Source organism: Electrophorus electricus, chromosome 19, assembly GCF_013358815.1.
Source record: "Electrophorus electricus isolate fEleEle1 chromosome 19, fEleEle1.pri, whole genome shotgun sequence".
NCBI classification, from domain to species: Eukaryota; Metazoa; Chordata; class Actinopteri; order Gymnotiformes; family Gymnotidae; genus Electrophorus; species Electrophorus electricus.
The window spans coordinates 3,079,302-3,091,471 of record NC_049553.1 but is presented as its reverse complement, the minus strand read 5'-3'; the positions used below and the strand labels follow the sequence as shown (position 1 = coordinate 3,091,471).

The window sequence follows — 12,170 nt, the reverse complement described above, 5'->3', positions numbered from 1 at the left end:
TATCTCTGGCAAATCGGCTTACAAATTGTACAAATTATATATTGCATCTGAATATTTTTATACATTCAGTATTGAAAAAAACATGTATGGGTTTTCACATATGCACCTGCCCCAGGGTTACTGATGATCACTGTTTTGCTGAAGTGGTGGTGTGTGCTGGCCAATTTTTGGCACGCATGCTGAGCTTGAGCTGCACATCTTAGCCTGCGGTCACCCTGTTGCTCTAAAAATGGAATGGAAACAAACAGCAGGCGGGCCCGCTGTGTCTTACGCACATCTGTGGTCAAAAGTTTCCAGAAAGTTTTTCAGAGGGGCAAAATGCAGGTACCAAAAGCATGCACATGCTGAACTGAACTGCTGGGCAATTTAGGGTCAATTTAGAATACCTATATAAAGTTTATTCTCACAAGTCTATTTCATGCATCACTGTTGTTTACTGCTTTGAAATCCTTTGCCTTTGCCAAGGCAAAGACCATCATATGTCAGATTCAGTATGTAGTAGTGCATTCAGTATATACTAGTGCATTGCAATTGAGAACACCTGTGGTGGAAACCATTTGCACCCTTTCTTATTTTCTTTGCTCCAACACAACAACTGTTTTTGGAACTTGTTTTGGCAAAGCAGAAACTAAATCTTTAAATATGCTTGTCAGAGCAGCAAGCCTACAATATATTTTTTTTTAATTAATTAATTTATTTTAACAATTTTATTGTAAGGCCTAGTGAATAAACATGTAAAACTTCAAAATCTTTGGTCCAGCCACAATGGTCAAAGCACCATCACAACTTTGTTCTATTTGATCATATATAATGATTTTGCACATTAGTTAGTTTCACATCTGTGGTCTCTTTTACATTAACATATGTAAACTCTTTAGTTTTACAGAGATCCTCAGATCATTTGACTCATACTACCATTTGCAGTGATGGGGCATGTGACATGATGGGTCATGTGACTGTGTGAATGGTAATTGGATATTTTACTGCCTGAATGGCAGAGGAATGTAACATACAATGAGATAGATTAAACTATTGACAAGTGCATGAGAGTATACTTCTCAGATATGACATGCATGAGATTAGAGTAATGTTTAATAATGACCTGTACCTATACATTAAAATGTACATTGATGTGCACCAAAATTTGTGGTAAAGTTTGCAGTAAGTCTTTCATCTGTTCTATCAAAAAACATTTCCGCTTGTGAATTTTTGTTTATTTGAATGTTATTGTAGATCTTTATAGTGCTCTCAATGTGTAGAAAAAAGCATGACAAAACCATCTCAGACTGGACCAGCAAATACCTGAAAATAATGTGGTGCTTAAGCTCCAGTCACAATGCAGGTGGAAGTGGAGTCACTTAAGTCTGCTGGAAGAGCTCATGGTTGGTTCCCCTGCTTCACCCACACATCTTTCACATGCAGAAGTCTGCTAACACAGGATTATGTGAGTGGAGTGAAACAGCAACTTCTCACTTAAACAGTTACATAATCATTCCATGCCAGGATGTCTATTTTTAATTTCTCACCCTCTCCCTTCTCAAATGAGAGGCAACCGGCTCCATGTCAGCTCCAGTAGTTTGGTCATAGTGTTGGCTACAAGTAGGTAGTGAAGCTATTTAAGCATGTTCAGCAACAGCCATGCACGAACACTCCTTTTTTAATGAACTTACTCTATCACAGTATGCAATTGCTTCAGTTAGAAATGACTCATGAACCTTAGTAGCCGATAATATGCCCAAACTGTTTGTCAGACAACTTGTTTTTGATTGGTATTCGTAGTTAGCAGAAGTGGTGGCAGTCATAACTGTAATTAAACTATTTTTACCATATAAATTTGAGGTAATTTGTATATTTTTGAAGAATAGCTATAATGTAGTTGCAACTGCATTTTTTGAAGGCAGGTCTAAACTTTAGCTTAGCTGAATACATAAAGTGCATTTCCCAACTATCCATTCCATAGCAAACTTATAACTGTTAACTGAGTGCAAAATGAGCAACTGCATTATGAACATGTGGCTGAGTGATGGTGGTATGAGAGATAACACCTATACTTCAATTTTCTAAAAAGCTACTCCTCACTCCAGACAAAATCATAGCCCTCTCCCCACAGCTCTCATTATGCTCCACTCACAAGACTCCAGTTCAAACCGACAACATATATAGGTCATTTACAACATAAGTGAGTATAAGTTTAGCAGAACAGACCTAGGTAACTATAGAAATGACATGTCAAGAGAAAAATAAAATGACTGGAATAGCAGCAACATATTGCATGAAAGACAAACCATCGGTAAACCATCGGTCTTATGACAGAACTCCATGTTCTCCTCTCCCCCAAGCTTTAAATTGGGACTCAGACACTTCCCATTTTAAAATCTAGGTTAAAGTCTTAGGGCTCCTGGTCATGGAGTTTTCTGTTAATTTGAGATGTTGACACTGTCAGACAGCCATTTCATGCATTCACTCGGGTTTATGATGATGTGGGGTGGAATGCAATATCTCAATGAGGCCTCAGGACTGGTTAACTTAACCCTACCTTTTAGTAATGCTGCCACAGTTGCATGCTGATCGTTGGCACATGTACTTTATGTGGACTGTTTATACATGCTTTCATATTTACAGATCTAACTATATATTTCTATTTTATTTGCATGTTACTTCAGAGATGATGTCAACACTGGACTACTCCTGCACATCAGTGACAAAGCATTTAAGATGATGTCAGAAAATGTCCCAGTGCCACCAGCAGATGAACTGTTGTTGCCATATCCATCCAGCCAGCCAATCTACTCCAATGGATGCAGAAACTGCTTGCCCACCCTAGACCCACGGGAGGAACTCAGGCTTCGACATCTATAGCAAAGTGGCTACTTGGATTAAACATAATGTAGTAAAGCATGGACTGTATTAGCTGGGCCACCCAATGAGGAATGGTTCCTGCTTGAATCTTTGTCCTTCTTTCCCTTAATTCCACACAGGAAGTTTTTTATTGCCACTGTCACCATTGGCTTGCTCATTACGGATTTGGACCCATACATTTGTAAAGGTCTTTGTGACAATGTATGTCATAAAGATCTCTACATAAAATATTTGAATGGACTCTCTCTCTCTCTCTCTCTCTCTGTTTCTCTCTCTCTTTCTCTGGAGATGACAAGACACTGAATAACACATGGAGGGCCTCCTTGGAGAGAAGAGGCAAGTTCTGTGAATGTTGAATAGAAACATGCAGCTAAATCTCAGCAAGAACAAGGTGCTACACATCCCCAGAGCAATTGGTGCTTGCTGGGATGTTTGACATCTCTTTTGAGAATTCCTTGAACACACTGTCTGAGAATGCAATAAACCTTGGTTTAACTGTGGATGAACAGCTGTCATTCTCAAGTTACACTTGACTCATGACTAAATAACATGCTTGCATTCTTGGATTGAGTGATCAAGAATTTCTCAAAAGAGATGGCAAAATACTAGCAAGGAGCATTTGCTCTGGTGATTTGTAGCAGCTGGGTCTTGCTGAGACTCAGATTCAGGTGATGCCATCTATGATACAGGTCAAACATGCCAAGATGCAGTTGAAACCTGCATGTCATAAGGTGAAAAGGACAGGATTACTGGGACATCATCAGCATAGTAATGTTAGGAGAATCCATGAAATTGATGGTCCATGACCTGATGGAGATGTTTATGATGAGACTGATGAAGAGAAGGCTCTGGGAGATCCACATCAACTGGAGCAGGGTGGATATGATGGGGCCCAGTGAGCAGGTAGTTGGACTGCTGTATATCAGTAGGTGTAGGACTTAATCTGTAGAGTAGAGGGCTATGAATATGTAAGGATGTAAATTGGTGGTGGGGCATGGAAACATGAAAAAAAGGTCCACAAAGACGGCAGCAAAATCCTCTGAAGTTAGAGTGTGTAAGGAATGCACACATTGAAGTGGATCCAGTTGCAGAGGTTTATTTTAGCAGTCAAACTGATAGGTTTAGTAAAACGGGTGAGCGTGGTCAGGTCAGTCTGAGGTCGATGCACAGAGTAGCGTTCTGGAGGTATCCAAGGGTCAGGCAGGAGACGAAGTCTAGAAGGCAAGCAGGAGTCAGTAACCAGGAAAGCACACAGGATGAGGAAATCCTCAGTACGTCACATGGGAACAATACTTCGCAACATGTGCATGGAGAAGGGAAGCTTATAAAGGGGCTGGTATTGAGGGGAATGGGAATCAGGTGTGTGCTAGAATTCCGGTGAGTCACATCGAGGGTGTGTGTGAAGGGGCATGGCTGTGCAGGGCTAATGGTTGTTCCTTGGGTTTGTAAAAGAGCGGAGGGACAGGATTGTAGAAATAACATTTCTATATTCATTAAAAGTGCACATTCCACAAGTATATAGCCTAGTGAAATAAAAATAATAATAGTTCTACTGGGTCTTGGGGCAACAGACAACATACAATGACCTGTGTTTAACAGATAACCTGTAACTATTAGAAAAGACTTTGTAACACAGTACAAAAAAATGCTATTAGACATGGCAGTGCAGCCCAGTATCAAATGGTACAATACATGTACAGTGGTTGCTGTAAGAAGAGAAGCCTGAGAGAGGCAGATCATCATAAGCAGCAGCATAACAAAAAGAATAAAACATGTGGCATAAACAGTCCTTGAGTGTTTGCGTGAAGTAAAACGGGTCGTGCCAGTAGTTGGACTGTACTACTTGTACATCAGTAGCTGAGGGACAGCAGATTTTTGAACAGCCTGATGACTTAGTCTTAAAAGTCTTAAAAGGCAGCTTTCTTCTTTTGCCTTCTTAATGGGACAACCATCACCTCAGGAGTACACGAGTTCCGCTTGAAAACCAGGAAGCTGCCTCCCAAAGGGAACACAACAAAAGTCTGTGGCAGGAATGTAACGGTTCATCCACTATAATGGAGGTCCTGTTTCATGCTGCATGTGTAGTCATGTGGTAGTCATGGCAGAAATATAGATCCCATTGATGCTCTTTTCATTATCTGCAACTGTTCTAGAAATTATAAGGGAGGAAGAAATGCATGGCCTCCAAGAAAATCTATGAAGCAGTCACAGTGCATTCAGCAGCCTGTGCATATTGTTATCGTGAGACACTGCATGGACTGAGAGAGAGAAGAGAATTAGAATCACACTATTTCCCAATTACATTCCCAGGAGAACAGGTATATAGGGCTGGCACTGTGTAGAGATGAGTGAAATCAGGTGTGTTTATTTTGTGGAAGCCACTGCTCAAGAAGTCTGCATGTGCTTCTCTGCATGTGCTCACCACTGGTCCTAAACAAAGGAGCTGAACAAGCTCAGGGAAGTCAACAGTTTGGAGAGTGTCTGGTGACACTCTCACCAGATAAGCATCTGTCCCACTGATATATGTCCCCCTGGTGATGTTTTAATAAAATTACAATTTTATTAGAAACTTTATTAATAATGATGACAGAACCTGTAAGTGTCTTTGTAATGTCTGCAGTTTGCTGTACTATGTAAGATATATTATGAATTGTGGTCAACTGAAACAAAGGGGGAAAACATGCAAGACAATAGGGAAAGCATTTGTCATTGACATAAAAACAGCCAATCAGGCTTAGCCGACATCAACCAAATGACCAATAAAAAGCCACCGCAACCTACAAGGTCTCATTCTCACTTTTCTTGCCATCAGTATATAGTGGGTAAAGGGGTAGTCTGTAAAAAAGGGATCTTTCAATATGCTTAACCTGGTTATACATATGCTAACTTTTATGCTTTCCCTAAGAGCAGGTAGGTGATTTTCTATTAAAAAAATGCAATTAATTAATTCATTAAATTAAACAACTGCTGTAAGGTGTACTTTCCCATTTAGGAAAAAATAACACCTGGACAACATTCAAAAGACATTATTCTTACTATGACTCTTACTGTGTTTTTCTCTCAGACATTGCCACAGGTATCTCTGTAATTCAATCTGAAACACTGAAGAAATATGTGCCAGGTGGTACTATAACTTTAAAGTGTATAATCTCAAAATATCATGAAAACTACTTCTCCTGGTTCAGGCAGTCTCTCGGAGAAGCACCAACATGTATCATCACTCTTTATGCTGGCTCTCTTCCTGTGTTTCATGGAGACTTTACACATGATAGAAGATACAAAGTAAACAAGAGCGAAACTCAATTTACTTTAACGATTTCAGATTTAAAGCAAGCAGATACTGGAATCTATTATTGTGCTGTAAGGGATTATGACCTTGTAGTTTTCAGTAATGGTGTGTTTCTCAAATATGAAGGTTAGTAATCTTAAGTTTTAAAAAAAACATCTGGTATTTGAATTTTAATTATTTCGGTTAACTTTATCCAATCTCTACCTCCAGGACCTAATTCAAAGCACCACCATTATATCAGTGGATTTGTATTACTTGACCAGACAGACAACAATCTGAAATTGAAAGAGACAGTTCACCCAGGAGATTCTGTGACTCTGCAGTGTACAGTCCTCACTGAGAGCTGTGCAGGAGAACACAGTGTCTACTGGTTCAGACATGGCTCGGGAGAATCTCATCCAGGAATCATTTATACTCATGGAGACAGCAGTGATCAGTGTAAGAAGAGTTCTGAGGTTGGATCTCCCACACAGACCTGTGTCTTCAACCTTCCAAAGAGTAATCTCAGCCTCTCTGATGCTGGAATTTACTACTGTGCTGTGGCCATGTGTGGGGAGATATTGTTTGGGAATGGGAGTAAGCTTGAATTTGCTGGTGAGCAGAAACATGAACCCAGTGTCAGCATTTGACCAAATGCATAAAATGTGCTTTGTTTCTTTTCCGTATAACAGCATATCACTGATGCAGCACAATCTGTGAATTTTAGATCCCTCTCAGAAGTCAGAACTCATTCAAATTATTGTCTTGGCAACATCCAATGTGTTCTGCCTAATTATAATTTCTGCCCTCTTGTGCATGAGGATAAAGACAAGGAATATGACCATAAAGAAGCAAGTGTCTGGTAAGTGCCTTCTTTTTCTTAAACTAGCCCACATATCTGCAGCAAGTCTCCCATTGAGTATTAAATGCATGTATGTATATGAATAAAAAAACACTATATTTGACCATAACCTAGGAGAACGACTGATTCCCTAAACTGTTAAACACCCTATTCATCTTAAAAACCCAATAATTGCAATACTGTTAGGATTTATTAATAACATTTAATTGACATTTGTTCTACAGAATGAACACACAATCATATACTAACAAAGTTTTTAAACTGACATTTATGATATTTTACTACTACTTAATAATTGTACAGACTAATGCTAATATTAAACATCGTAACATTTTCAGTTCTGACTGCAAGTAATAAGTACAGTCATTGCAGGTTGTTCTAATTTTACATCCAACATGTAGGTGAACCTGAGCAATATCATACTCCATCTGTTCCTTCCATTTCTCCAATGAATGAGGTATGATATTGATACTATCAATGAAAATCTGTAATGTTGGAGGGTTAAACAGGATGTAGGGATGAGGCACGTTGAACAAAAACATAAGTTTTAATTTACATATAACATTCATGACTCAACACACACATACACACTACTTAAGTCAAACATTGACAACCTCAATGTTAAGACACGAGACTTATATACACGCATGACAATTACACACAACAAGGTGAACGACATGAGCGGGTGTAGCAATACAGACACACACACACACACACACACGGAGATGTTTGAAGGGGAAGGGGCCGTACCATGACCGAATCAAAAGTAAACAATGAGTTGTTTTAAATTTAATTGTATTACAATTAAATTAAATGCAAAAATATTTTAAGATAGAAAATGTATGTATTTTAAAAATATAAAAAAGCAGGACATTCAAAAGCTAAAATTATGGTATAAATCTGTATACAATAATAGTGAGCTAAAAATAGTATCCAGAATTTTCAGTGCAAAACTGTTTCTTCTTTAGAGTGTGGAAAGAGAAGAGTTGAGCTATGCTGCAATACATTTCCCTGCAAGGAAATTCAAGCGGCAAGAGACACGAAAAGACACGTTCTCAGAAACCATATACTCCTCTGTTATTAGTTTAAAATGAGCATGGGAATGACATTAATTGTAAAATGAAGATCTTAACCTTCCATTGAGGAAAAAAAGTCTAATTTATTTATATAGTGCTTTTCACAACAGCTGTTGTCATAAAGCAGCTTTACAGATGTCCAAGACCAAGCCCCCAGTGAGCAAGCCAAAGGTGACAGTGGCAAGGAAAATCACCCTAGAGCACCAGGAAGAAACCTTGAGAGGAACCAAGACTCAAAGCGGGTAGACAATGGACACCACAATAGCAACAATATAAACAATAAAGAGTGAAATAAGTAATGAGAAAAAATAAACAATGAAAGCTATTCCGGTTTTCTAGAAGACCTAGTTTTGTTTCAATGAGTGTTGATGTGTCCGAAACCCATCTGGCAAGAAGCAATGCCCAAGGCAATGGATAAGTATGTGGCTGGGGTGAAGGGGTGGGGTAGTGGGAAACACAGAACAGTGACTGTTAACTTTGAAGGAAAATCACTGCAAATCAATATAGGTCCTACAGTGACATTCATGTGTGTGTTTGGGCAATATATAAAATACCTGACCCCCTAGAGAAATTAAAGGTTGATATTTGTTAGTCCTATATTCATATATATTAAATTAATATTTTAATATGGTTAACTTTCACAAGTGAATAAACTTCAGCATTAATTGACCATAAGTAATGGTAAGAAAGTAATTGAAATAATTGGGCACAGTTTCATCTGCCTTTCCCATGTAAATTGCTACAATTTAGAAAAGGTTTTTTTCCCCAATCATCATGCCTATCATAGCCAGTTTACAGCACTTATAATTTTACTTCATTACTTTTTCTTTTGTGTTTGTTTCTTTCATATTGTAAAGCAACCTCGGGAATGTGAAAGGTGCTATACATCTAACATAATAATACCACTACTAATAATAATACTTATAGTTGGTTTAGTTTTGTTTATGTTTCTGTATTTTAATGTGAACTAATCCCATAAATTATGCTAATTAAGGAAACAGGGATCTGAGATATGAGAACATATTAAAATAAAACAAGGCAGGCAACTCAATAAGGCAAGTATTGGTAGTGTATTGGTAGTGGATGACATTTGTTAAGAAAAACACATCACAAAGTGCTCTTTGCTTGTGTGTTCACTCCATTTCAATCTGTTGCCTGTGTTTGTATTTCAGGGGCAATTAACTTTCATAGTTAGCATTTACTTTCATTCTTATATATTTTTTTTATCGTAAGGTCACCTTTATCATCATCTTCAGTCTGTCTGAGAACAATTTTAGCTGATTTTTTAGTGTTGACCACAGTATATACGCATGTGATTCCTACAATTTGTCTTCACTTCTTGTTTTTGAAAAAAAAACAACAAAAAAAAACCAAAAACTGCCCTATAGACATGTATAGGTAGCAAAAATACGTACGTTTATGAATTATTCAAAGGGGGCACAATCCTAAATATAGGGAAACAACTATCAACTATTACTGGTTTATTACTGAAAGTTTATGTTATATCAGCCTCATTTCTGAATTAGTTCATATTTTGTGCAGTGACCGAAGGCCATTTCTTCAAATATACTTGCCACGATGACAAACTTAATGAATAAATATGAAGTTTATTGATTAATGAATAAAACTAGTTATTAACATTGCTATACTATAGCACACTTGGCTCAGGTCTACAGAATCTATAACATTTACAATTAGCCGATGCTTTTATCCAAAGCATCATATAATTATGACTGAATACAACTTGAGCAATGAGGGTTAAGGGCCTTGCTCAAGGGCCCAAAAGTTGCAATTTAGCACTAATCAAGTACCTTAACCACTGAACTACCACTGCCCTGACATAGCTATGAATAAAACTAAGGTTGGCTAAACTAAAACTACTCATTTCAGATTTAAAGTTACTGATGGGGGTTCAAACTAACAAAAATCTGTTTGAGGCTTGATTTTAACTACTAGTCTCGAGGGAGGAGATATGAGAAGAAATTATTCCTGGGTCTATTCATATCTTTTCTGCTCCAGCAAGCTGCTGACTATCTTTAAAGGGTCATTTAGAAATTTTGAATGCTCTTCTTTCTTCTCTTTCTGTTACATTTAGACCCCTTGAGTGAAGTTAGGTGGATCTTGATTTGATTCCATAAGGTTAAAATGGATGATGACTTCCTAATTTAGTTTAGTTTCTTTACTTCTTTTTTGTGTGTTTACAAATAAAGAAAACTATTTTTTTTCCTTTAAGTTCTGTTTGCTGAGTGCATATTGACTTCTCTCTCCATTTATTTTATTTACTTATAACCTGCCTCCTTAAAGAGGACCTGTTATCCTTTTTTCTTTTAGCTTGTTATATACCTTGTTGCACATGTAAAAATTCTGAAAATATAGACAGCCCAATGATTATGCCAGAGTGAGTAATTTTCTCCCAAAGGAAATAAATTTTCTCAACTGCCTAAAATGGTTCATTGGAATTTCAGCCAAATTCTTTGTGGTAACGTAACGTGCAGTGGTGAAGCCCCATGGTAGGATGCAGACAGGACAAGCGACTCAGCTGAAGATTTCTATTTTTTATTTTCCAGTTTTCTCCACACCAGCAAATGTCATAAAAACAGTGTCCTGTGCCTTCTCCACAAAAGTCCCCAGTGTTGAACATAAAAGATGGACGAGATTAGTACTGCGCACTTCCAGTCACCATGCACTTTGACTTATCTAAAGATGAAAGCAAAAATATTCATGCAGTGAACAGTGTATAAAATCAGTCCATATAGCAAGAACATACAAGTTATTCCTATTATAACACAGCCATAACAATGCTGCACCACAGAATCACCCAGGGGACTGACTAGGGTTGGTCTGAGGTGTACAAAGATATACAAAGACATATATATTATTAGTATATATATTAATATATTTTATTATTATTCTCAATAGAGGTGGCATAGTCCGATGTCAAGAATTACACGCATTTCCCACGCGCGCACCTTCCCAGGAGCGTTATGTCACCCCAGACGGTAACAGTAAGTTCTTTATTCTATGCCTCAGTCTGCTGTCCAATATAATAATAATGGGTCTGTTATCACATTCTTTCTTACATGGTCATGAATCATGTAACACTTTACATATTGACTGACTACTGGCAAGCTTGGCATGCCCTCACACAACGCATAGCATGTACTGGAGGTTGGGAAGAGTTTGTTCAGACTTGTAGCTAGTCATGTCAAGAAGACATTGTGTTCTTCACTGTGAGAGGTGTCACACAGTCCTCCACACAACTGAGAACTACAGATTGCAACTCCATATCCCAGAATCCCCAGGAGAACAGTCATCCCACACCATCAGGTTATCAGGAAACAAGAAAGGCTCTCAGAGATTATTCTACACCATACTAGAGCATATTTATTGCTCTAGTATAACAACATGCATTTTAAAACTTATGGTAGTAGGGGAAAGTACTATACTATACTATATGGTGCATACTTATCAGGGCAAGATTCAGAAGAAGAGTTGAGAACAGGTTTAATAGCTCCAACTTTGGATTTAAGATTTGACAACCAAGTAAATAAATACTAATCCAAGAAGACGTCTTGATACATGTTGGAATATGAACTGGGCAAACAAATTCAAACAAGGCTAGGCAAAGAAGAATAATCCAAGAAAACCTATAACTGGAAAAAAAATGGAACACAAATAAGAATCCCAAGATTCCACAACATATAACCAGGAAACAGGAATGTAAATACACATGAGGTGATTACATAAGGGAGTGAACTGTGATCAGTGCATAAGCGAACTGGATCTAATGGAGGGGATCAAAAGAGTTGGAGTAGACTTGATAGGGAAAGCAGGTTAAATGGTCAGAGCAGGACTTAGAGCTAGAAAATTACACCAAGTCCATGATCATTGCACTGGATCCATCCCATGCTAGACATTTTCAGTGTAATCCAGTTCAAGCAGTATTTACTCAAACCTTACTGTGCTGTTAAAATAGAATTCTTTTTATCCTCTTGACAGCTGTCACTCAGTTAGTACCAGGATTATGTTAGTTGGAGATATAATTAAAAGGAACCTTGGCAACAGAGAGTGAGAAAGAGATGAAGGTGGAAGATCAAAAGACATA

The 12,170-nt window shown here is 37.9% G+C and overlaps 2 protein-coding genes across 2 annotated transcripts in view; both read left to right on the top strand.

Annotated features, from left to right (window-relative positions):
• Window positions 1-12,170, top strand: part of LOC113569453 — a 107,785-nt gene that overhangs the window by 28,423 nt on the left and 67,192 nt on the right. The gene's annotated exons all lie outside the window — the stretch shown is intronic.
• LOC113568390 lies at window positions 5,678-8,190 on the top strand. The gene is made up of 6 exons (XM_035536693.1): window positions 5,678-5,769; window positions 5,924-6,274; window positions 6,359-6,742; window positions 6,855-6,989; window positions 7,391-7,446; window positions 7,958-8,190. The coding sequence occupies exons 1-6, from the start codon at window positions 5,718-5,720 to the stop codon at window positions 8,081-8,083; spliced, it is 1,104 nt and encodes a 367-aa protein (XP_035392586.1). The 5' UTR covers window positions 5,678-5,717; the 3' UTR covers window positions 8,084-8,190.